At 38.0% G+C, this 27,965-nt stretch overlaps 1 protein-coding gene across 1 annotated transcript in view; it reads left to right on the top strand.

The window, feature by feature from the left end:
- The window catches only part of ITGA8 (integrin subunit alpha 8), a 171,830-nt gene that overhangs the window by 48,045 nt on the left and 95,820 nt on the right, over window positions 1-27,965 (top strand). Inside the window, exons 11-13 of the mRNA XM_055332378.1 lie at window positions 801-853; window positions 10,032-10,237; window positions 15,369-15,560. Of these exons, the coding sequence (XP_055188353.1) occupies window positions 801-853; window positions 10,032-10,237; window positions 15,369-15,560 (451 nt within the window). The remainder of the gene's footprint in view (window positions 1-800; window positions 854-10,031; window positions 10,238-15,368; window positions 15,561-27,965) is intronic.

Raw genomic sequence — 27,965 nt, 5'->3', positions numbered from 1 at the left:
TAGAAACCTTATTTGACAATGAACTCAATATGAATTGATACTGAGACATAGTTTCCCTTGGAATTAACACCCTTTTTGGGCAGCCCAGGTGGCTCAGGGGTTTAGCGCCGCCTTCAGCCCAGGACCTGATCCTGGAGACCCAGGATCGAGTCCCACATCGGGCTCCCTGCATGGAGCCTGCTTCTCCCTCTGCCTATGTCTCTGCCTCTCTCTCTGTCTGTGTCTCTCATGAATAAATAAAAAATATATATATTCAGAAAAAATAAAACCCTTTTTATGCTTCCATAATATAAAAAGCCCAAACCAAATAATGTAATCCTACTTAATTCTTCTCCGGGCAATGTGTTCATGGGGTGTCATCTTTTCTTTGGTATGACTTGTGGTATCTCTAAGAAAGAGAGGCCATGATGGTGAGCCAGATACAAATATGGAATTTCATATGAAAATGGAATTAGATTTATTCTGTGAGGTTCAAGATTCTAAAACTAAGGAGGATTAAAGACCAGAAGTTACAGAAGGGCCAATTTTCGCAAAGAAAATTCTAATTGTGTCCACAAATTGAATGGGCTGATTGTTGAACATCTGCAGAGGATGGCCAAGTAGATTTCAGGGGTGCTGAGGGGAATTTATGTATGCATGGGCCAGACTGAATGACTTAAGATTCTGTCCATGTCCAGGAATCAATGAATGTAATGCAAAAATCTGCTACAATGAGATTCATCCTTCAGGAAAAATTGAGGGAGGATTATAGAAATTATTTTTGAACATAAACTATGTCATCTTATGGTTTTCCTTTGCAGATGGCATCTTATTTTGGATATACGGTCACAGTGTCAGATGTTAACAATGATGGGTAAGCTTATAAGAACTTCCTCACCATATGTTATATTCATCCACAAAGATGTATTTTTTTTTCTTCATGAAATAGATCCTTCCATACTTCCTCAACAAGATAGAGGCTCTCTTGTTTTCACTGTTTTTTTGGTTCAGGGCAAGAGGATACATCTACTAAAGAATTCTATCATCCTATTTTATGTCTTTATGGAGATTTTCCACATCTGCCACTTCCAGAAAAAGACTATTTTACTTAGTTTTATCTTTAATTTAATGAACTGAATAGTCTTTGGCTATTTGAGATCCAAAAACATTAAAACATTTGCTCATCTGTCTCCCTTTAATCCTTAGTGATACATTCATAAAACATGCACACATAAATAAACATTTTTTTCTCCTGACATTGCTTTAGCCAACATACTAGTAATGCCCATAGAGAAGATGAAATAACATGAGATTTTCAGAGTATGGCAGTAAATTACAATTGAGCTTGGACCAAATACCATGATAAATTATGGTTATGGTTAAGTCATTACTTAAAAACAAATTATTATTAAACATCTCTTTGGTTCACTAAAACTACCTAACTGATAAATAAAACAAATGAATAAATATAAAATCCAATACATGGAGATAAACTGAAACTGATTAGCCATCCAATAAATATCACTGGAGCACCTATTATGTGCCAGCCATTGTTTTCAGTGCCCAGAATATAGTGGCAAATAAGACAAAGTGAGCTCTCAGGGAGCTCACATTTTATCAAAATTAAATACCTGCTGAATCCTGACTATGTTCCAGGATCTGGACTAAGCAAGCACTTTAGATACATCATTGATAGACATTAGCTATGATCTTCATATAGACAGAAATGTACTTTAATATTATGGTGGTATATGACTGGAGACAAATTTAGTCACCTTTTGGAAAATATCTTTTTCTTTAAGACTTTATTTATTTATTTGAGAGAGAGCAGGAGGAGGGGAGGAGCAGAGGGAAAGGAACAAACAGACTCTGTGCTGAGCATGGAGTCAAGATCAAGTCAGACACTTAACCAACTGAACCACCCAGGGGCCCTGGAAAATATATTTTTTTATTACTCTTCCATTTGACATATATTTCTTGAGTATCTACTATACTTGAGCACTGTTCTAGGTGCTGGGATACAGCAGAGAAGAAAATAGAAACCTCCACCCTCATCAAGACTCTACTAGAGATGGGGGGTTGGGGACTACAGACAAATAGTGAGTAAGTCAAGTAAAGCATATTTAGATGGTGATAAGGATTAGATAGGAATTAAAAAAATAGAAGAACCAAAATCAAGATGTCCTTTGGTAGGTAAATGTATAAGTAGACTGTTACATCTGGGCAACAGAATATTGTTCAGTGCTAAAAAGAAATGAGCTGTGAAGCATGAAAAGACATGGAGGAAGCTTAATTGCATATTATGAAGTGAAAGAAGCCAGTCTCAGAAGGTTACATACAATATGATTCCAACTATATGACATCTGGGGAAAGATTTGTGAGCCACTGCCATGTATAAACAGTCTTACCCAGTGCCACATAGGCTCTGCTATGAATAGAATGAGTCTGTTTCCAAGAAGGACACATCTCATGAGCTCCTGGAAGATTCTAAGCAAGGGAATGACCTATACCAACTTTGTTTTTGGCAGACATGCTGGTCTGTTGGGTCTCTACTGCTGTGAGGCCCTCTGGAAACCCCTGCCATAAGCCAGGTGACGCAGGACAGCACCTAGGGCCAGAGCAACAGCAGTGGCAGGAAGCCATAGTGGTTGCATTCTGGGTATATTCTGAAAGTATATTTGAATGCCAATCTTATCCTGGAAGCAAGTAATTTCAAATTAAATTGCCTTAACTTCCAACGGAGCTGTGAAAACAAAGTAACCGGATCACCATTCACAATTTCCAGCCTAGATGGACTGAATTTGTTATCAGCATCTTTTAGTAGTCTAGAAAAAATGGCAGGGGAGGAGGGGGGAGGGCAGGGTTGGCTGAAAAAGAGCTTGGGTCCAAAACAGGGCATGTTGTCCCAACTGAGAAAGCCCACTCTTTAGTAAAAACAAAAAACAAAACAAATCCCCTGATGGCCTTTGGGATGTGCACAGACACATGTCTTTCAACAGATGGTGACACGTAAACACAAAGCTTCCCCAACCCCACCCCTACCCCTGAGCCCCCATTGTGCTTTCTAGGGCCCATATGAACTCAGCATGTGCCCTTCCTTTGCTGCACTGTGTCATGGATCCTTCCAGCTCTCCCTCAGTCCAACACCATGCCCTGCAGGGCACTGCCTCCTTCCTGGAATCGCATTTATTCCAGTCCAGAGCAAAGCACTGTGACAACATTTATAACACTTTTTTTTTCCTTTTTTTTTTTTTTAAGCCATGTTAAAGAAAGAACAAGAACACTTGTGAGGAAAGGATCCCTTTGGTCTCCTGCTGATCAAAACAACATGGTAGTAACAAACACAAGAATTTTCCAGGGATAATTTATTCTTTTTTGACATTCTTAAAAATTGCTCTGCCCATTATTTCTTTTTTTTTTTAATTAGGCAGTATATTCTTAAATCTTTAGACTGGATCAAAACATAAATACATCTGTTATCTTAATATTGTCATTCTTTTTTTTTTAAAAGATTATTTATTATTTATTCATGATAGAGAGGCAGAGACACAGGCAGAGGGAGAAGCAGGCTCCACGCAGGGAGCCCAACGTGGGACTCGATCCCGGGTCTCCAGGATCATGCCCTGGACTAAAGGTGGCACCAAACCACTGAGCCATCCAGGCTGCCCTAATATTACCATTCTTAAAGTACCCATAGATTCTCAGTCAGTATGTAATTTTCTGTTCTTAGATACTGTAACACTGTAAATTCAGGGCCCTATTATAAATGAGTAAGCTCTAGAGGTCACCAGGAGCCTTTCATTCCAAATACAGATGAAATCTGAGATTGCAGTAATGAAAATATAATTTGCCATCATCTTTGCAGCACCTGTCTTTCTAGAAAAATTGCTTGATATTGTTGGCATTCGACTAGACATCTGTGTGTCTAGGTTTACACTTGATCCCGATGGGGGCCTGAAAACCACTAATAGTGCCAGCAGCATCCTCACCTCCCTGGGTGGGTATTCATCCCCAGGGAAGGTGTGAAACAACCCATGAGGGCAGAGATGTAGACTTGCAATCCCTCAGAAATCTTAGCAGAATCTGAAAGGGAAGGCAGCAAATCAAAAGCCAATGACTTTTCTTAAGCTCCTATAATAGCCCGTGTCAGAACACAGGTGGCCTCTCTTTGAGAAAGAGGGCTTTTGCCATTCTAATTTCTGACAAGATTTCTAGCAGAGATCTGAAGCTTGCGTGGGATTTACAGGAAATATGAATCCCTGTCTCAGATAAAGTCTTCCTGGTTAGTATGTATTTGGTCTCCCCAAATTCTGAGTCATTTCAAATGCAAAAATCTCTCTTCTCCACTGACACTACTGAAAAACCTAATACTGCTTTAAACGACAAAATTTTATCATGCATGATTAGCAGAAAAAAATTTTTTTTTCCCCTCTCAAAGTGCCTTCATGTGTAATATACGTCTAATGACAGGACGATCCAAACTACAATCCAGTGAAGCTATCTAAAATTTACTGGTGGAGAAAGACACAAAAGCTCAGCGACTTGCCCAAGATTGTACACTAATTAGGCAAAGGTCGTGATTAGATCCCAGACCTTCTGCAGAGTAACCCAACAGTATTTTTCTCACTAACTACAGAGAACTCTATACAAAACTCTATGAAATAGCCAGTAGGAAAAATATATGTAATTTCAGTGTTCAAGGACTTCTAATCTATAAGAATCAGGAACTAAGTGAATAAAATGACTGGCATGACTCTCACTCTTAAGAAGTTGGGGAATTAGTAGATTTGTCACTAAAATAATTCATGACCTTTTTTATTTTTTAAAATGAAAATCATATGTTTAAGGTGTACAGCATGATGTTTTGATATGCATAGTGAAATGATCGCTGTCTTCAAGCTAATTAACATATCAATCTCTAGAATCCATCTCTATTTATCCAGCTGGGCAACCCACCATTACATAGTTACCCTGTGTGTGTCCACTGTGTGTGTGTGGGGGTGTGTGTGTGTGTGTGGTGGTAGCACCAGAGATCTACTCTCTTAGCAAATTTCCAGTATACAATGCAGCGTTATTAACTGTAGTCACCATACTGTACACTAGATTTCTAGAACTTAGACCTCCTTCATTTGCAACTTTGTACCCTTTGATCAGCATCTCTCCTTGCCCCACCGCTCCACCTCTGGTAACCACTGCTCTATTCTCTGCTTCTATGATTTTGATTGTTTGTGTGTGTGTGTGTGTGTGTGTGTGTGTGTATTGTTAAAGTGTTTTACTCTATTTTTTTGGTAAGCCTACACTCCTATTTATTAACTGTGCATTTTACTAATTTCCATTATTTTTATAAGCAAGGTCATACTTCCAGTTTATAAAAATATAAAATCATAATTTCAAAGTTATTTTCACCCAAAGAACTTTGAGATTGCCTTTAGTGATGCTAAAAACAACTGATTCATGAGACAAAATTCAGTTATAGTTTTTAGTGTCATGGATATAAAAAAATCAGTCTGTGTGATTATATTAAAAATAACCATACTAGTCTGCTGCATTTTACTGAGTCAGTAGTAATGACTTATAATTTTAGAGTCTATAATTCCTATATATTTTTTTAATTCACAAAACGCTTTCTAGATTTCCCAGCATTTACCAGTGATCAAGCAATCATCAGTGAGCGTTAATTACCGATAGAGTTCAGTATTAAAACTGAGATTTAATTCCCATTTTTAACCCGAATTTCTAAGTTTTCAATTGCTTTTTTTTTTTTAAGACCTGTATCTTCTAAACCTTGAATCTGAGTGGATGCTATGCAGTGACTCAGAATAGGATTAATAATATCACTTGGCTAGTTGATTGGTCATGGTTCAGAAGTTAGGACTCTGCATATTCTGTGGGATTAAACCAGACTTTTCCTTTTCTGGCCAACAGATAATTAAGTACTTTTGTGCATGAGGCTACCTAATGAACATTCTTAGACAGCATATGACATCTTCTCCACCAACTAGGCAACAAAAGCAAGGTCCCTGCAAATGCTCCAAAGTCTTGACATCAGAGAGAGAAAAGACAATGTTATGAAGTAATGTGGCCAAATTAGTAAATTACTGGACATTTTTCCCAATATTTTTTTTATTTAAAAAAATCTCTAGGTATTGTAAGTGACTCCAAAAGTTTAGACCAAACGATGGTGTGCATGCTGGTTGGTAGTTGATATTGTCAAGCTTGTGACTGCTTTGAAAATATAAACAAGCTGGTGAAATTAACTTTAGTTTAGTTATCTTAAGATAGCCAGGGCTATAAACTCTGCCAATGTAAACTGTTAGGAATTTCTGGACAAACTTAACAAAGGGAAATGGAATTTTTCATCTTCAGCCTAAGCAAGCAAATTAGGGGTTTTTTTCTTATGGCTTTTGAAACTTACAGTATTTATACTATTTCAGAAATTCATATAATTATATTTTAATTGATTGGATTATTATTATTATTATTTGCCTCTGGGGGGCCCAAAGGAGTTAAATTTAAAGAGATTTTTAGCAGTTTGTTAACTTGAGAACATTTTCAAGAAAATTTATTTGAAAGGAATCAGCTTTAGGTAATTATGTTTTTGCCCTAGATTTAGCCTAAGTATGTGTTCTCTCTTACAGGTTTTATCATTATAATTGAAATACATAGAAAATCCAGAAAACTAAAATAAAAGAAGTTGTAAATTGAAATTGATTTCTGTAATGTAAATGAACTATGTTAGTTCTTGCTACCATAAAACAATTCAGCTGATAAGATATAAACTTTAGTGTAAAGTCTACTAATCTGCATTCTATTAATGGGTAACCACATTCCAAAAATTAATTATGGACATTAACATGAACATCTTACTACCGGGAAAAAAGAAGCATAGAAAAGTTTATATGTTAAACCAACACGTTAACACCATTTGATTCAGAAAACTGGAATCTAAATTCTTTATATTGAATATTCTCATTGGTTAGTCCTCTCCTCTCTTGCTGTCTCATTCTTTATCACTATTTATGCCTTGCTTTTCAGGAAAATATTCATAATGTTCCTGTCTCAAAAAACATGTGAAGGATGAGAAATTGAGTCTTGCATTGTATTATATTATCAGAGCAGATTTAAACTTAGAGACACAAAAACCATGTGTCTGCTATCCAAAGATTTTAAAGAAAATTGTGCTTAAACATTGGACATTTTGGATAAAACGAAATTTAGTGTATGTATCCTTTTATGAAGTGCCTTTACATAAAAACTTAGATCTCATCCAAACGACCAACATGACCCAAACAGTAAGGATGGATTTTACTGGAAATCTCATTGTTAAAAAACCATACAGGCTGGGTGATGGATATATATCAGTATATAAATATATATATATTTATAGGATATATATCGGTATATAGTATTTTCTTAGTATGGTACTCAACCTATTACACAACTGCATATCAGAAAGTCATGAAAAATATCTTTACTAGTAAATATTGCAGAACTTTAAACTTTGGTTGGGCATATTCAAAACCAGGACTTGACAAACTAATTTTTTTTTAAATTTTTATTTATTTATGATAGTCACAGAGAGAGAGAGAGAGAGAGAGAGAGGCAGAGACACAGGCAGAGGGAGAAGCAGGCTCCATGCACCAGGAGCCCGACATGGGATTCGATCCCGGGTCTCCAGGATCGCGCCCTGGGCCAAAGGCAGGCGCCAAACCGCCGTGCCACCCAGGGATCCCGACAAACTAATTTTGAAACAGCATGCTAGCACATATTGCCAGCCTACTGCAACAGTTTTTCAGGGATTTTTTTGCTTTGTGGTCCATAATAAGAAATAAATTTGACATTGCACCCAGCACACACACATAGAACTGAAACAAAAGTTTCATGAAACCATATTTACCCTCGTGTAATGTATTCATTCTATTTTCTGTTCTTTTTTATTTTGTTTTTTAAGAATTGGTTGTCAAGACCCATTGAATTGATTTTGCAATACACTAATGTGTTGCAAACCAAGATTTAAAAACACCAGCCTAAACAATAATATATATTGTGGCTCATAAGTAGTATTGCTGTAATAAAATAATATTGACACTAAGTGCAAAGTATTCTATAAGGCACATTGTACCAATTAAATCCAAGACAGTTATTGTCTTTCAACCTTATGGGAAACACAATTATAAATGAAAAACAAATGTCTTTCCCTGTTTTTATGGCATTTAGAACATTTTAGAAGACTTACACTTAAATATCTAGGGAAATATATTTCTAACAAAATAAATCAATGCTGTCACAATACTCCAAGAATCCAAAGGTTCCATGGATGTGCAAGCCCTCACAATGTGAGTCAAGTAATTTCCCATTTGTAGAATTCAGCGTTGGCAGTGAGAAATGTAGAGAGCCAACTGTGTCAATCCTGCATCGTGTTTGCACTCTCGGGGACCAATTATATGGCTCGTTCCTTCTTTGCAGAAGGAGAAAATGGCCCCGCTCCATCTCTACAGTAGAGACTAGCAATTTCAGACATCTTCAAAGTACAAGGAAGTAAAACACACAATTAGGTGTTTAACAAATGCCTCCTTATACTTGCAATAATTCTAACAGAAAGAGAAGCAACCAGTGCCTTTGAGGGAAGACCAGGGGCTAATAAAACTCCAGTCCCTCTTCTCCTCTGGTTCTGGAACACAGCGGGATGGCAAGCAATGGGGAATTTTTTTTTAATCAACATACTTGTAACATTTTTAAGAAAATGTTTTACCTAAATATAGCAATCCAACTTAGGTTCCGGAATGTGAGATCAAAATAATAGCCATTCCTATTTATCCATTCGCCCTCCCCACCTCCTGGAATGCACTTGTCATGATGAACACTGGGTGATGGGTGAGAGTGTTGATTCACTATATTGTGCACCTGAGACTAATATAGCTCTGTATGTCACCAATAGTGGAATTAAAATACAATTTTTAAAAAAAGAGAAAAAATCGCCATTCCTTGAGTCGATCTATAACCACCCTTCACTTCCTTTGTATAAGTTGGACAAGTAACACTCAATAGTTTCTAGCTACAAACCATGTGTTAGGTCTTCTGCTGTGGGAAACAAGTAAGAGGCTATTCTAGAAGTAGCTGGCAGCCCCAGACTATCTCAAAGTCACACTTCACCATGTTTATGGCTCTTACAAGGTAGGAAAGGGAGAAGGGGGATGCATTTTACTCTTTTAACAAGAATTCTTTCTTTTTACAATTGCCATAATGTAGAAATATTGAGTAGTCTCTTCAACACCTAAGCCAGTGCCCTCATAATACTTATCATATATTAAATACTATATAGTATGACCTGTGTGTGTGTGTGTGTGTACATATTTGGAAAGAAAGACACACAAAAAGAGCCAGAGCCAGAGACTGAGGGAGATCTTCAGTTATGTATCCAATGAAGTAGCCTATTTCTACATTAGTATTTTTACGGTAATATCACTTGTTCAATATGGCACAGCTACTTACCAAAAGAGCCAGGTTTTAAAACCAGATGAGTATAACATCACAACTCGTCTTTGCCCATATCATCTGGACTCAACTTGCTTTTCCTTTTTTGTAGGTTGTATTTTTTTTAGAGTGGTTTGAGTTTATGGAAAACTTGATCAGGAATTACAGAGAGTTCATAAATTTTCCCTCTTCCCTGCACTCTCAGTCTCTACTGTTAGTACCATCTTGCCTCGGTGTGGTGCGTTTGTTACAATTGATCAACCCATATTGATACATTGTTAACTGAAGTGCCGGGCTTACATTAGGGTTCACTCTTTGTGTTATACACTCTGTGGGTTTTTCCAAATACATGATGTCAGGTATCTACCTACCATATCATGCAGAATATTTCCAGTCTTACAACATTCTATCACATTTTTGACATAGTGAAGCAATGAAAGAAGTACGATGATTGTAAAATGTGCCCTGAGAAAAGAAAAAATTACCACTGGAAATACACTAATCCAATTAATTAAAAGTGTACCCCAAAAGAATCGCATGTCTCTCAGTGCTCTGACCTCCCTCTTTGTTCCCTACAGAATGGATGACGTATTGATTGGGGCACCTCTCTTTATGGAACGTGAATTTGAGAGCAGCCCTAGGGAAGTAGGGCAAGTTTACCTGTATTTGCAAGAGAACGCACTTGTCTTCAGGGACCCACAGATCCTGGCCGGCACTGAGGTCTTCGGGAGATTCGGTAGTGCTGTGGCTCACTTAGGAGACCTGAACCAAGATGGATACAATGGTAATTGATACCAATACATGGAAATAGTTTATTTGTCATAATTCATATTTTGCTCTATAGAAAGAAAAAATGACATCTTTTTTTTAAAGACCCGATTTATCGTTCATGAGAGAGACAGCGAAAGGGGAGGGGTGCAGAGACACAGGCAGAGGGAGAAGCAGAGGAAGAAGCAGGCTCCACACAGGGAGTCTGATGTGGGACTCGATCCTGGGACTCCAGAACCATGCCCTGGGCAGTGCTAAACTGCTGAGCCACCCAGGGATTCCCAAAACAATGACATCTTAAAGTATTTGCAGTGGTGTGTGTGGTATAGCTACCATTACTGGCTGTTAATAAATTAGCAAAAACCTCAAGGCAGTTTAAAGTTTACATATGGTGTCATATAACAGCTCTAAATAAAGGCAGCAATTTGTTTTTATTTTTATTCTTTATTTTTTTTAAGATTTTATTTATTTATTCATGAAAGACACTGGGAGAGAGAGAGAGGCAGAGACACAAGCAGAGGGAGAAGTAGGCTCCATGCAGGAAGCCCGACATGGGACATCACGCCCCGGGCTGAAGGTGGCACTAAACCGCTGAGCCACTGGGGCTGCCCAGCAATTTGTTTTTAAATTGATTTGATTTAGTGGCTCAAAGAAAACAAGAGAGCCTTCTGTGTGTACAGAGTCAAGACAAATAAAAAGACATGTTAACATATGGACAAGTATAGTGCCTTATGATTAACCCACATGGACTATGTATAGGTTATGCTGAATTTTAAAAAAAAATTATTTAAATTCAATTTGCCAACATATAGTATAACACCCAGTGCTTATTTCATCACATGCCGTCCTTAGTGCCCTTCACCCAGTTACCCCATCCCCACACCCACCTCCCCTTCTGCAACCCCTTGTTTGTTTCCCAGGGTTAGGAGTCTCTCATGGTTTGTCTTCATCTCTAATTTTTCCCTACTCAGTTCCCCTCCTTTCCCTTATGGTCCCTTTCACTATTGCTTATACTCCACATATGAGTGAAACCATATGATGATTGTTCTTCTCCAGCTGACTTATTTCACTCAGCATCATCCCCTCCAGTTCCATCCACATCAAAGCAAGTTGTAGGTATTCAGCCTTTCTGATGGCTGAGTAATATTCCAGATATATACCACCTCTTCTTTATCCATTCATCTGTCGAAGGACATCATGACTCCTTCCACAGTTTGGCTATTGTGGACATTGCTGCTGTGAACATTGGGGTGCAGGGGTCCCATCGTTTCACTACATCTGTATCTTTAGGGTAAACACCCAGTAGTGCAATTGCTATTTTTAAATTTTTGAGGAAACTCCACACTGTTTTCCAGAGTCACTGCACCAGCTTGTGTTCCCACCAATAGAGCAAAGGAGGAACCCTTTCTCCAGATCGTCTCCAACATCTGTTGTTTCCTGTCTTGTTAATTTTAGCCATTTGTCACCGATGTAAAGTGGTATCTCATTGTGGTTTTGATTTGTATTTCCCTGATGGCAAGTGATGTGGAGCATTTATTCGTGTGCTTATTCACCATGTGTAGGTCTTCTTTGGAGAAATGTCAGCTCATGTCTTCTGTCCATTTCATGACTGGATTGTTTGTTTCTTGGGTGTTGAGTTTGATAAGTTCCTTATAGATCTTGGATACTAGCCCTTTATCCAGTATGTCATTTGCAAATATCTTCTCCGGTTCTATAGGTTGTCTTTTAGTTTTGTTGATTGTTCCCTTCGCTATGCAGAAGCTTTTCATATTGATGAAGTCCCAGTAGTTTATTTTTGCTTTTGTTTCCTTTGCCCTCATAGATGTGTCTTGCAAGAAATTGGTTATGCTGAATTTTAATTGGTCTGTAAAACTTGAGCTTAAAGGCAACTTCACTGTTTGCAGTAAAGTAGCATTAAATTCTTAGTTGAGGATTATGATTCTTTAAGCGAGGAATTTATGAATGTCTTGCAGGTATGCTCTCCTCATAAAAACATGCATGCAAGTTCACATCAAGTTTTGCATACATTTTTAGGATATATATATATATATATATATATATATAAAATTTATTTATTTATTTGAGAGAGAGAGAGAGACAGGCAAAGAGAGAGAGAGAGCGTGACAGGCAGAGGAAGAACCAGACTCCCTGCGGGGAAGCCCAATGTGGGACTCAATCTCAGGACCCTGGAATCACATTCTGAGTCAAAGACAGATGCTCAACCACTAAGCCACCCAAGCATCCCTTTCAGGACCTTTAAGTTAAGAAGCAAGGCAAGTGAGTTTCTTAAAGTTCAAGGGAGTTAAAGGAATTTGCTTCAACAAAATAGCCTAGGGAGTATTTGCATCGGATCAGTATTCATTAGTACCTTTGGCAAGGGGTATTGTACTTTTATGTTTTCTTTGAAAAAAGACATCTCAGAAATGTATGGTTAGTAATTTTCAAAGTGCCATAAAACATAAATGTATATTAAAAGCTCATGGTTCCAGGAAAAGAATAAAAAAAAGAGACAAGTTCATCTTTCACTGATAATGCTGCTTTCAAAAACTGCCCTGTGAGCATCAAGTGAAATAATGCTAAGTTATCTAGCAAGTCATCTTTTCCACCATATTTTCCTCTATTTGCCTTTTTTTTTCTCAAACCCTTCATGATATTTTTGGAAGCTAAGAGAGAACATTTTTAATTTTTTTAAATTTTTTTAAAATTTATTTATGATAGTCACACAGAGAGAGAGAGAGAGAGGCAGAGACATAGGCAGAGGAAGAAGCAGGCTCCATGCACCGGGAGCCCCACGTGGGATGCAATCCCGGGTCTCCGGGATTGTGCCCTGGGCCAAAGGCAGGCGCTAAGCCGCTGCGCCACCCAGGGTTCCCGAGAGAACATTTTTAATGACATAAAGAGGTTCTGCCTTTCTGAGCATTGGTGTCCTTAAGTATAAAATGGGCAAAATAATGCCAAGCTGGGATGAAGCTCAGGACAGATGTGGGCTGACAGAGAAGGTGGAGGAGGGGCCCCCTTTGTCACTTGATACTATCTTTAATTTCCACAATGATCTGAGATTTGAGATGATTTATTTTTTTTGTCAAATGATATGAATATGATCCTCATTATGTAGTCAAAATCAATTCATGATTGGGGTGCCTGTGTGGCTCAGTCAGTTAAGCATCTGCCTTCTGCTCAGGTCATGATCCCAGGGTCCTGGGATTGAGTCCTACATTGGTGCTCTGCTCAGTAGGGAGTCTGCTTCTCCCTCTCCCTCTGCCCCTCCCCCTGCTTGTGCTCTCTCACTCTCTCTGTCAAATAAGTAAATAAAATCTTTTTTTAAAAAATCCAATCATGAAATGGGCAAAAAACATGAACAGACATTTCACAGAGGAAGACATACACATGGCCAACAAGCACATGAGAAAATGCTCCATATCACTTGCCATCAGGGAAATACAAATCAAAACCACAATGAGATACCACCTCACACCAGTGAGAATGGGGAAAATTAACAAGACAGGAAACAACAAATGTTGGAGAGGATGTGGAGAAAGGGGAACCCTCTTGCACTCTTGGTGGGAATGTGAACTGGTGCAGCCACTCTGGAAAACTGTGTGGAGGTTCCTTAAAGAGTTAAAAAGAGAACTACCCTATGACCCAGCAATTGCACTGCTGGGGATTTACCCCAAAGATACAGATGCAGTGAAAAACTGAGACATCTGCATGCCAATGTTTATAGCAGCAATGTCCACAATAGCCAAACTGTGGAAGGAGCCTCGGTGTCCATCAAAAGATGACTGGATAAAGAAGATGTGGTCTATGTATACAATGGGATATTACTCAGCCATTAGAAACGACAAATACCCACCATTTGCTTCAATGTGGATGGAACTGGAGTGTATGATGCTGAGCAAAGTAAGTCAATCAGAGAAGGACAAACATTATATGGTCTCGTTCATTCGGGGAATATAAAAAATAGTGAAAAGGATTATAGGGGAAAGGAGAGAAAATGAATGGGAAATATCAGTGAGGGAGACAGAACATGAGACACTCCTAACTCTGGGAAATGAACAAGGGATAGTGGAAAGGGAGGTGGGCAGGGGATGGGGTGACTGGGTGTTAGACACTGAGGGGGGCACTTGACGGGATGAGCACAGGGTGTTATACTATATGTTGGCAAATCAAACTCCAATAAAAAATCATACAAAAAATTTCAATTCATGATTTATTTAGTCTTAGCAGACTTACTTAGGAGCAAAGAGAAATAAATGACAAAATGAGGACACATAACTATCAACCACTGGGGTGAGCAGTTATGTTACTGTGTCATTGGTGCTCTTTTTTATGTAGAACCAAGTCTTTGTGTCTGTTGTTTAGAACAATCCTGATGAACACAAGGTGTGAAAGCTCATTTTCCTTGAGTGCTATATTTAAGTGAGGGTCATGTGACAGGGTTCTTTCTAGGTTCCCCAATGTCCTCCACTGTACAGTGTGTCCTGCCTACCTCATGGGACAAGGTCACCATGACATCGTATTATCTTTGTTCAAGAGATGATTTCTTTTAATAAGAAACTTGTAAGTACTTTGCAGAGATGCCTCCCCTGTTCTACCCAGTCTGGTGGTGTGAGCTGGCTCTCCATGTTGCTCACTGAGTTCCCGGTGTAGACCACCCTTTGCCTGCTCCTCCAATGGAACAAGTTCTTTCCACCTTTGGACCATGGCACACCAGTTCCTTCAGCCTGGAGTGCTCTTCCCTCTGATTTCACACAGTTGGTTTCATCTTGTCCCCAGATTTCAATGTCAACATGAGCCTTAGCAACACCGAATCTAGAAATAACAACCATTATCCACTATGTTAATATTTTTGATTCTTCTATATAGAATGTGTAGCTCTCCATCTTTTCTTGATTGTTTCTTTATTCAAATTGTGGACTACCTGTACTGGAATATAAACTTTCTAAAAACAGCAGTCCCTCAGTAAATATTTGCTGGATGGATCAAAGACAACCAATAATTTATTGTTGCTGCAGTATTATGAAATTTTCACAGAAAACTTAATGCGCCCTTTGGATTCTAGGACACTGCTCTTTGTTTGCACTTATTTCTGCCTCTGAAACCTTCTTCTTTACTTAAAAAATATGTTCAAATGTCCCTGTTTGCAGACATTGCCATCGGTGCACCCTTCGCAGGCAAGGATCAAAGAGGCCAAGTACTCATTTACAATGGGAACAAAGATGGCTTAAACAGGAAGCCTTCCCAAATTCTACAGGGAATGTGGGCCTCTCAGACCATCCCTTCGGGCTTCGGTTTTACCCTAAGAGGAGACTCAGACATAGACAGGAATGATTACCCAGGTAAGAGTTTCTTTCCTTTCCTGCAAGGGAGCCCACTTTCTAGATAGAAGCCCATTCTCAGGACAGCGCCTTGTGTGTATGCAGTTCTTTTTTAACCATGAAGGCCAAGTGGATGGCACATGGCTTTTATGCATGGCTCCTGAGTGACTTTCACGAGAATATGAAGGAAGACAAAATAAACACGGCTTTTCCCACCAAGAGAGGGTATTAGAAAGACAAGATGGCTTTTGAAAAACCACACTGGGCCTACAACTTGTCAACTTTGCAACCAAAGTTGTTATTCAAAACCCCTCAGTGGGCTGTTCTCCATTGATAAAGACAGCTTGCCTCAGAGCCAGCTTGAGCAATTTATTTTAACCCTGTAGTTCTCTCTCCATCTCTTAATTCCGAGTAATTAACTCATGAACTTCAAATTTTCTGTCATAGAGCTCTTATGTTTTTGGAGCATAAGTATTTCACCATAGTTTGTGGTTTTTTCAAAATAGATCGAATATTTTAAGTGAAGCCAAAGGAACTGGTTTATAATAAAGGTTGTAAACTCTTCTTGATTACTTACTTCATGTTGAGGTCTCATGGAAATTATACAGTACAGCGGGATAATTCATGTTCTTTGTGTGCCATCGGAAAACACAATTTGTCTTCAAGGATTGTTTCAGTAATCCCAGGATTTTTAGCAGAAGACATTGGACTTCTTGATCCTATGGTTCAATCATCACTTTTATGTTAGTTATTTTAAGATGTTTTCAATAAATACTTAGAAATCACTAATAGTTAATTGACAGCTTTAACTACTTATTAAAACCTTGTCTCTTTCCACCCTCTTGTCTTAATTGGGTATTTTCCATATGTAGAGTTTTTTTGGTTTGAGGCAACATTCCAATAAACTGCCAAAATACACATCACTAATTTCATCCTTCCACTTCTCTTCCCCTCTGGGATTAAGCAAAAAGGATACAGCAATGTATTCTCATAAATTTGCCAGAAATCTCTCATGACACTAACATAGATACTGTAGTGTGCTCAAAGCAGATATAGTATTATATTATATACAAATACATCCTGTCTTCCACATTTTTAAAAACATCTAGTTAAATTTATTTTCTTAGGTAATTATACTAATCCAATCAATGAGGTTAGTGGGGATTATTTTACTGGGGGGAGGGGTGTCATTCATAATATACTCTATTTTAAATAATCCTCCCTGTGATTTCTTCCTAAAATATGTCAGGATGATTCATGAAATTTAACTCACGGGTTACAACTTTAGAGAAATAGTTATTTTGGAAAGTTATTGCCATTCATTATGCCTATCATAGTCTCACCTTTGTACCAGGGAACTTGATAGACAGAATGGCTGGACCTTCCACAAGGTAAAGGAAGTAAGGGATGTATCAATCACATAGGCAGTTCATCAACTTCTTTTGAAGTCTCTGAAACAAAAGCCAAGAAGGAGAGAAGCATGAAACAACTTTTCTCTCAAGGAATATTCCTTCCTGGGGGTGGGCAGAGGGTTGTGGTGGTGGGGGAGCAGGAGTAGGACAGGGAAGAAAGAAGGTCAAGTAGGTAAATGGTAATTAGTTGCCTCTTAATGATGTCTTCTTTTTTAAAGATCTTATCTATTTATTTATTCAGGAGAGACATAAAGAGGCAGAGACATAGGCAGAGGGTGAAGCAGGCTCCTGGTGTGGAGCCTGATGTAGGACTCAATCCCAGGAACCTGGGATCACAGACTGAGCCAAAGGCAGACGCTCGACCACTGAGCCACCCAGGTGCCCTTATTTTAAAAGATGTCTTCTTTTATCCCTTCTTAACAATCAGAAAAAGTCATTTGAGGCCATTTGTTAACTTTATCTACTGAGGCTGATTTAATTAATACTAACTAATGAAGTTAATGCAGTCTATCCATCTGTCTGTAAAGTAAATGTTCTTTACTAAGGCAAAACCATTAATGCCACTAGTTGAATTCTTATCCCTCAAGATGGTCTTGAGGCACTCAGAGTTCGCCTGTACATCTTAGAAGACTTGGGTTCTGGTTCCAGTTCTGCCTGTCGAGTGAAAATATAGATGTCTGCTGATTCATGATCCTGTAACATCTTCCTTGATCCTCATCTTTTTGCAAAAAGAATGCCACTCCTCTAAGGAAAGCACTTGATGGGATGAGCACTGGGTGTTTTACTCTATGTTGGCGAATTGAATTCAAATAAAAAAAATTTTTTTAAATGCCACTCAAAGAAACCTCTTTATGAGTATTGACACCAAGTCCCCAAGGATCTACGCAGAGGAAAACCACCTATCAGACAGGTAACTACATTCTTTTCACTAGTAGAGTGGATTTGAAATTCACAGGCAAAATTCAGGAATGGGACCTGTAACTTTCCTCATTATTCTATTAAGAAGTTCCATGTGGCTTGTCTGAAGCCTCTATTTCTATTAAGGGGAAAAACAATCTCACAGTTGCTTCCAGATCCAGACTTAATCTCAGTTGTGTAAACATTCATTTCAATTCAGGACTTTCTCCTTCCTCCCTCTGTGGCCACTCTTTCAAGGAACAGAGTAGCAAAGGACATGCCTGTTGTCCAGGGATCGAGAAAGGGGCATCCACCTCCAAGGCATCACCCATTTTTACTAGCTCCTGTCTGAAGGGTAACTCAGCCTCTCCTGGTCTTTGATGTGTCACTCGAGCTTCCATGGTTAATCCTGTGGCCTGTAGTCGCCACTGCTCAAAAGTTCCATGTGTCCTGGCCTCATCCTATTTTGGCATCTTCTGGTCCACTTTCAGCATGGGCTTCTATGCCACAGTTGGAACTCAGATACTTTCGGATTGGGTTTTCAGGTTTCTGAAATTATTTATCCCCCTAGATTATTCCTTTAGCTATCGCTAATTTTGTACCAAGACATCTTATTGCTTTAGCCTAATAGGGTTGCAGTTTTCTAATGTTTTGTCTGGGAAATAGCAATCTTCTCCCCGCCTACAATCCCCCTGCAAAGTTTACTGGGCAGAATGCTTTCCAAACTCTACAGTTCATTTTTAAAAACTCTATGTCCAAGGCTCCCATGGTCTGTCTTGTAATTTGCCCAAACCAGACCTTTTTGAAACTTAAAAAGAATCAGTTTTCTTTCTCTCTGGGGTCCTGCTCTTCCAAAGCAAAGTTACTCTGCTTTTAGATTATTGTGCTTCTATGAGTTTCAAAATCTATTTCACAGATTAACTTTCTTCTAGTGGGTATCTAGTCATCCCCATAAGCAGAGTTCGCAAAGTTGGCTGCACATTGAGATCATCAGTGGACTTTTAATCCATCTGCTCAGGTCATACTCTAAACTCAGAATCAGACTCTCCAAAGTCAGAATCTCTGGGTGGGGGGGGGGAGGGGTAGAGCTCAAACCAGAGTAACATAGTTAAGTAACCTGGATCATTCCAGTGTACAAGCTAGCTGGGAGCTAATGATCTAGAACTAGGTTCCCCCTTTAATGAACATCAAATCAACTGGGCATCTTGTTAGAGCCCAGATCCTGACTCAATAGGTCAAGGGAGTGGGAAGATTCCTTCTTTCCAGCGAGTTCCCAAGTTTTTTCCCTGCTGCTGGGCTCCACATCAGACCCTGAGTGGCAAATTCTGAAGCACTGTGCATGCTGGTCACCCATTGAGTCTCTTAATACAGGTTGAATGCACGGCACCCCTTCAGATAATTTGGCTTATGGAGTCTGAGATGGAGTTCTGGGATTTATGCTCCTACCCAGGACCCTACTTTGAGAAACACAGCTCTAGAGTCTTTGTGCTTGCTTTCCATGCCTACACTAGTCAGATGTACAGGGTTCTCTTTTGGCAGACACCTGTTAGCTAGGCTCTGGCATTCCATTTATTCTTTACAAGTTTGTCCAACCAGCCCGAGGGGCTCTTCTCCAGGTTTCCTCTGTGTGGTTACTGCCATGGGGATGTTTGGGCATAATACATGCTCTGGCCTCATCTGGAGAAATTAAGGAAGGCTCATTGAAAATATTTAATTTTTCATGCACTGCTCTACATTTCCTGGAAGTTATCTGTGTATTGAAAATGATGCCTCGCTGACTTGCATTTAAAATATATTCTCACATTTGTTAGGAATTAATCCACCTTAACCTGACTTAAGCCATAAAGGGAGAGATTTATATTAAAGGTATAGGAATAAAATAAATAAATAAATAAACAAACAAATAAATAAATAAATAAATGTATAGGAATATCTCAAGGAAACCTAATGACAGGAATGTCAGGCCTCTGGAAGGGACTAGCTGGTCAGGTTAGGACTTCCTCTCTCTTACTCTCATCTCTACTTTTCTTTCCACGCCTGCTCCCCGTCCCCCCGCCCCCCATTTCTCTCAGTGGTGTCTCAGCTCCAGAGTTCACATATTACAGTTTTCCTCAAAGAGCCTGTCTACAATTTACCTCAGTCCCAAATCCTAGGGAAAGGAATCTTATAGGCTCTGAGGCAAAGGGTGACATTTTCCAAGGTAGGAGGTGACTTGTGGATTATGCAGGTATCCCAGTAAATATCCACTATAATGCCCCTGCAAAACAAAATAAAACAAAATGGCCCTAGGAAAGAATTGTAGCAAGAAGTGAAGAAAAATAATTGAAAAGAAAAATATTTTGTCCTAAAAATTGAAATAACAACAATAATTAAATTGTTCATTGATATTTTTATGCTTGTTCCTTTCACTTCAAGGTCCAAAAGAAAAATAAATAAGACATTCCTTGATTCAGTCAAAAAATACATATTAGAATTTACTCTGTATTAGAAATTGTGCTGGAGGAATGATGGCAAGGCATACACAGTCACCACCTTCCCAGAGTTGACATTCCAGGTGAGAAAGACAGCTAAATAATTACAACAAAGTCTGAGTATTGTAATACTGAAGTCTTTATTTTTTTTAATATTTTATTTATTTATTCATGAGAGATACAGAGAGAGAAAGGCAGAGACACAGGCAGAGGGAGAAGCAGGCTCCATGCAGAGAGCCCGATGTGGGACTCGATCCCGGGTCTCCAGGATCACGCCCTGGGCCAAAGGCAGGCGCTAAACCACTGAGCCACCCAGGGATCCCCAATACTGAAGTCTTTAAATGCAAAACTTTTTTTGGAGTATGATAACATCTGAAAAAATTGAAGCATTGTTGCTGAACATTATGCTTATGAATTTTAAAAGCATATCGTGAGAAAAATGCTGTTGGCCTTAGGAATTTTGTAAGTATTTGGTCTTAATTAAATGAATCAGCTAAGGAAAATAGATAAGCTCTGGAGCTTCTTCTACAAGCACCTCCATTTCTCCTGACAAATTTCCCCAAGGCAAGCTAATATTCTGATCAGGGCTACAAGTTATATACCGGTTGTGCCCAGCCGAAGGGCAAGTGAGGGCAGATTCATACACCAAGAGGTTTCCTCCACACAGGATGGGTCAAGGCCACCTTTTAAAATTCATACATCTAGCCCTGTTCCAGGTCCTCCATTTGAAATAGATCAGAAACAAAATCCCCCAAGTCTCCACTTTAACTACTTGGTCACCTGCAGAATTTATAGAAAGACAAATGTACAAGTGAACAGGAATCTGAAATTCTGCACTGAATTCAGTCAAACCCCTTGGAGTTGCTATTAAATGGAAAACACTTGAAAAACTGTGCTTACCCAAAGAGATGGGGTTACTTTTCCCATTCCTGAAGTGTACACTTTTACCTCATTTTAGGCACCAGCTATATCTGCAAGCAGAGCTGGGCTGGCTTCCCCTGGTCTGTGGCCTGCCATCTACCCTCTCCTGGGCACACTGCTATGAAATCTACCTATGTTAATGGCGGGGTGCACATGTTGCCCCATTGGTCAGATAGCAGAAAGTATTCTTAACATGTTTTTGAAACAAGCCAGCTGCCTTTTGCAGGAAGAAAGAATAAGGTTGATTGTGATGTTTGATGTATATTTATTGTGAATTACAGCTGTTTCATCTCCCAGACTGACTAAAAATCAGGTCACCTAGTACCTGAAATAATCAAAAGCACAGACATGTAAAAGGTGGTTTGATTTACATTTACTTTTTGTCACACGACCTCTTCTGCAAGTTACAGATGTTCTGTATTTGAGCAGGACCAGACACTTAGTTTCCTTGTCTTAGGGGAAAAAAATGCTACCAAAAAGCAGGCATGGGACCAATTATATTGCTAACATTATTGCAATTAGAGCAATTATTACTACTATGCCATCTACTGCCTAGAAGAGAAATATGGTTCATATCCACTAGAATATTATTTTTTAATATTTCTCATGCACACATACATATACTCACATTTATATGAGTATTTGTGTGTATGTGTATTTTTTTGTGTAGGTATGTGTACTCCAAGACGGTTTACAGAGTAAGGTAGATGACACTCTACTTTCTTTTTGGGAAACATCAAACCAGTGTTAAGAATAACCTATTAAAGTTAGCAGTGTGCTAACAAGGGAAGGGAAATCAGACTACCCAGGTTAGGATCCCCATCCATCACTGATGGGCTGTGTGGCAATGGACAAATTACTCGATTTCTCTGAGCTTCCATTTCCTTATCTGATATTATGGGGCTAACAATATTTCCTTCACTAGGTTGTGTGTGTTTGCACTTTCTAAGATGGGAAAAGATTTTTGCAAAATGTTGTAAAATGGCTTAGAAAAAAAGGAAATCCACTTGATTGACATAAACAGAATCAAAGCTACTTTACTTCACAGACATATTTGGGCCACATAAAATGTTGAAAAGGTGCATTCTTGGATTCTGGAGATGGACAAAATGAGTTTCAAACTGGACTCCACTGTTTCCTAGCTGTATAAGCATAAGATAATTTCCTAATCTCTCTGAACTTCAATTTCCTTATCTGTAAAATTAGAGTATGTTGGTAAAAGAGACAAAATAGCATTTTTTATGTAATATGAAATGAGATGATGGGTTTAAGTTAAAATGGAATTACATAGAATATAGTTTAATAAATGGCAGCTTTCCAATCAAGTCTTAAAACAAGACTATATTTTGGAGGTATTCTTTTCTTATGCACACTAGTTGACATTATTTTCTTTTGCTTATATAATTTCTATGGCCCCCAATCTTAATTTACAATACCATATTTGCTTCCCTCGCCCCAGATGAGCACTGAAACTGAGACGGTTAGTTTGAGAAGCACTCGTAAAATTCCCATTGCTGCACCCTCACTAGAAGCTTCCAATATCAGGAGGTTACTGCCCTGCTATGGTGCAGTTCCACTACTCACTCCATCTGACCTCCCACCCCTAAGTGGGAGACGAGGCATAAGGGACTTCTCCTATTACTCACTACTGTGATTTACAAGGTGCCAAGAATGGAAAATGCTCTTCCTTCTTAAGCTCTAAGGCAGTTGAGGGCATTTATTTTCATACAAATTGGACCTGAACTAGGTGATAACGATGGCAACTGAAAGGAAGGAAATAATGTAAATGAACAATTGTCAAGACTTAGTAATGGCTGGCCATGATGGAAAGTAAAGGAGTAAAGTTAAGAGTAAGGAATAAGGAAGAGATGTTAAGGATGATTCTAGAATTTTGATCCAGTGTACCCAAGAAAAGTATGGCAAAATGGACAGACATAAGGAGATTTAGTTATAGAAATATAAAGATTCTACTATAGAAATAATATTTAGAATAATTTTCTTTTTTTTTTAGAATAATTTTCTTAATATCTACTTTCACCACTCAGTATTTGTTTAGATTTCTTACAGTTCATATTCTCATCGGTACATATACATAAATAGGAGTCATTAGTATATTCATTTCTGGCACCAAAATCCTTTTTCCTATTTAAAATATGGATGTATTCAGGTTTCTGTGTTGGTGCTGATTGGAAAATGAGGGTTGGCCAGAGGAGTATCTTGTATACATTAATTGAGTGAAAGCATTTCAGAGAAGAAACAGCTGTGATGGTCAGAAATCCCTAAAAATTCAATGATCTAGCCTAATCCTGTTAAACATGATTGTATAACAAGACCATCTGCTAAATGCATAGCCCAGACACTGGAGGGTGGAGGAGGGGAAGTGCAGGTTTTGTTTCACAGAAATCTTGCAGGCAATAAAAACTGGGGAAAGACATGGGCTGAATGCCAAGACGATCATTGTCTTGTTCAGGCCCGTAATATCTGATGATTATACCATGAAGCCATCTCAGACAATTATACCAAATGGAAAAAAAATGACCCATTATCTGTTTTAAGGAGTGCTGTGTGTGTGTGTGTGTGTGTGTGTGTGTGTGTGTGTGTAAGCAAACATCCGAGCAAGAAAGAACCTACACATAAGAAGAAATAAAAGGATGGCTTTAGCCAAGGGAATAATGCATAATCAAACTTTGAGCTCCTTGAAATTGATTTGAAGTTTAGTTGAACTAAATTCAAATCTTATAGTCAAAGTTTATTTCTACTTCTCAAACTGCTACTCAAGTTATCCTGTGAAGTAAATTATATTCCTTATTGAGCAAGATTTTCATAATTTCGTTATAAACACATTAGAAATTTTAGTATACAATCTAACTTGTAAAAATATTTTATGAATTAGTTTAAGTGGAATTAATTAAGTCAACTGACAGAGTTCCTGGACTTGAATCTAACAGTGTCATAAAGTGGAAGTAAAAGTGAATGGAGAGGGGATCCCTGGGTGGCGCAGCGGTTTAGCGCCTGCCTTTGGCCTAGGGTGCGATCCTGGAGACCCGGGATCGAATCCCACGTCAGGCTCCCGGTGCATGGAGCCTGCTTCTCCCTCTGCCTGTGTCTCTGCCTCTCTCTCTCTGTGTGTGACTATCATTAAAAAAAAAAAAAAAGTGAATGGAGAGATAAAACCCGTGAATTCTAGAACCAGCTCTCCCATGACAATGTTACTTTAGTAACTTAGCTTCTCTGGGCCTGACTTTACTCTCCTGAATGTGATGTGGATGCATGGAAGGCTTCTCCAAGGGTCTTTTTGCACTCCACACTCCTCTGATCCTATAATCCAAGATCTAGACTTACGGCCTTCCAGATAAAGACACTACCAAAAAAAGAGAACTGTAAGGCAATATCTCTGATGAATATAGATGCAAAAATTCCCAACAAAATATTAGCAAGCTGAATCCAACAATACATTTTAAAAAATCATACACATGATGAAGTGGAATTGATTTATGCAAGGTGGTTCAATCCCAAATCAATCAAAATGATATATCACATCAATAAGAATAAAAAACCATGTGATCATTCCAATAAATGCAGAAAAACCATATGACAAAGTATAACCTATATTCATGATGAAAACCCTAAACCAAGTAGTTTTAAAGAGAATACACCTCAACATAATAAAGGCCATACATGAGAAATCCACAGTTAATGTCATACACAATGGTGAAAGAGATTTTCCCCTAAGCTCAGGAATAAGACAAGAATGTCCACTTTCACAGCTTTTATTCAACATAGGACTGGAAGCTCTAACCACAGCAATCAGACAACAAAAAGAAAAAGGTAACCCAACTGGTAAGAAACAAGTAACACTGTCACTATTTGCAGATGACATGATACTATACATAGAAAACCCTGAAGACCCCACCAAAAAACTACTAGAACTAATAAATGAATTCAGTAAGATTTCGGGATACAAAATCAATGTGCAGAAATCTGTTGCATTTCTATACACAAATAATAAAGCAGCAGAAAGAGAAATTAAGAAAACAACCATTTTTACAATTGCACCAAAAAATAATAAAATACCAAGAAGGTGAAAAGCCTGTACTCTGAAAACTATAAAACACTGATGAAAGAAACTGAAGATGACACAAAGAAATGGGAAGACATCCCATGCTCATAGTTTGGAAGAACAAATATCATTAAAATGTCCATACTACCCAAAGCAATCTACAGATTTAATGCAACCCTTATCAGGGCACCTGGGTGGCTCAGTCTGTTAATGCAATCTGTCAAAATACCAACAGCATTTTTCACAGAACTAGAACAAATAATCTTAAAATTTTGTGATTCCATAGAAATAATCTTAACGTTTGTATAGAGCCACAAAAGACTCCAAATAGCCAAAGCAATCTTCGAAAAGAAGAATAAGACTGGAAATATCACAATCCCAGGTATCAAGTTATCCTACTGAGCTGTAGAAATCTAAACAGTATGGTACTGGAAAAATAGACACATAGATCAGTGGAACAGAATAGAGATCCCAAAAATAAACCCATGATTATATAGTCAATTAATCTTCAATAAAGCAGGCAAGAATATCCACTGGGAAAAAGTCTTTTCAACAATGGTGTTGAGAAAACTTAACAGTTACATGCAAAAGAATGAAACTGGACCACTTTCTTACACCATGCACAAAAATAAAGTCAAAATGGGTCAAAAAAAATCAAAATGGCTCAAAAACCTAAAAGACCTGAAGCCATAAAAATCCTAGAAGAGAGCACAGGCAGTCACTTCTCTGACATTGGCCATAGCAACGTTTTTTCTAGATATGCCTCCTGAGGCAGGAAAAACAAATGTAAAAATATATTATTGGGACTACATCAAAATAAAAGACTTCTGCATAGCAAAGGAAACAATCAACAGAACTAAAAGACAAAATACTGAATGGAAGAAGATCTTTGCAAATTATGTATCTGATAAAGGGTTAATATCCAAAATATATAAAGAACTACAACTCAACACCAAAAACCAAATAATCTGGTTAAAAATGGTCAGAAGACATGAACAGAAATTTCTCCAAAGAGGACATACATATGGCCAACTGACACATGAAAAGATATTTGACATCACTCATCATCAGGAAAATGCAAATCAAAATTACAAGGAGATATCGCCTCACATCTCATACCTATCAGAATGTCTAAAATCAAAACACAAGAAACAACAAGTGTTGGTGAGGATGTGGAGAAAGAGGAACCCTCATGCACTGTTAGTGGAAATGTAAACTGGTATAGCCACTGTGGAAGCTTCCTCTAAACATTAAAATTAGAATTACCATATGATCCCATAATGTCACTACTGGATATTTACCCAAAGAATGTAAAAACACTAATTCAAAGAGATATACGTACCCTTCTGTTTACTGCAGCATTAGTTACAATAGCCACATTATAGAAGTAGCCCAGTGTCCATCAAAAGATGGATGGATTTAAAAAAACTGGTATGTATATACAATAGATTATTACTCAGCCATAAAAAAGAATGAAATCTTGTCATTTGCAACTACACTAATGGATCTACAGAGTACAATGCTAGTGAAATTATGTCGGTCGGAGAAAGACAAATACCATATGATTTCATCCACATGTGGAATTTAAGAAACAAAACAAATGAGCAATGAGAAAAGGAAACAAACCAAACAGATTTTTAACTATGAAGAACAAACAGATGGTTACCAGAGGGGAGGTGGATGGGGGGATGGGTGAAATAGGTGAAGGAGATTAAGAGTACTCTTATCATGATGAGCACTGAGTAATGACTAGAATTGTTGAATCACTATATTGTACACCTGAAACTAATCTAACACTGTATATTAAATATACTGGGCTTAAAATAAGAAAAAATTTTAGGAAAAAGGGTGTTTCTTCTCATTCATTTATTCAATTTCTTATATCTGTATGAACTCATGGATATTTTATCTGTATGAACTCATGGATATTTATTTTATCTTTAGGGCTATAATCCATTGCTATATTTGTTTATATTTGTTGCCCAATGTGTTCTATATTTAGCTGTTGGGAACTCTTTCCAGTTCATTCCTGTGTTCTTTTAATATTTCCCATCCTTTTATGAGCATTTCCTTACTTTATAACATCATATGCTCCAAAATTATCCTGAATTTACCCTGCTACAGCCCTGGAATCAACCATGCTTCAAAGACATACAGTTTCTTTATTGAAGAACAATATTTAGAAATTGCTATCTAGACAATAGGTGTTATCATGGCAGCTAGGATATTAAGACTTGTAATGCACTTCTGTGGATTGATATTGCCATATATTATAGCTACGTTGCAAACCATCAATATTCCTTGAAATCAACAAATTATATTTTCATTATTCGGCTTATATCTTGTAAGTCAACATTTTTCATTTTAGTTGTCAACAACAGGTATTTGGGCAATGTTAATATTATTTATTCAGCTAATGTTTACAACAGCCACCATTTTTCTTCACTTTTAAGGATGACAATATTAGAATATTTACTAGTTATATGACACTCAAGAGATTATATCTTAGAAATACAATTTATTAGTTTATTCAACAAATACTTATTAAGTGTCTTTCACGTGCCTGGTACTCTTCTAGGTTTTGGGGATATAGCACTGAATTAAATAATGACCCTGCCTTCATGGACCAGAGTTCAAATTCTAGCTGTAACACTGGCTTACTGTG

The sequence above is a fragment of the Nyctereutes procyonoides genome, unplaced genomic scaffold, assembly GCF_905146905.1.
Source record: "Nyctereutes procyonoides isolate TBG_1078 unplaced genomic scaffold, NYPRO_anot_genome, whole genome shotgun sequence".
Lineage (NCBI taxonomy): Eukaryota > Metazoa > Chordata > Mammalia > Carnivora > Canidae > Nyctereutes > Nyctereutes procyonoides.
Note: the sequence above shows the minus strand (reverse complement) of the source record. Positions and strands in the feature narration are given on the sequence as shown.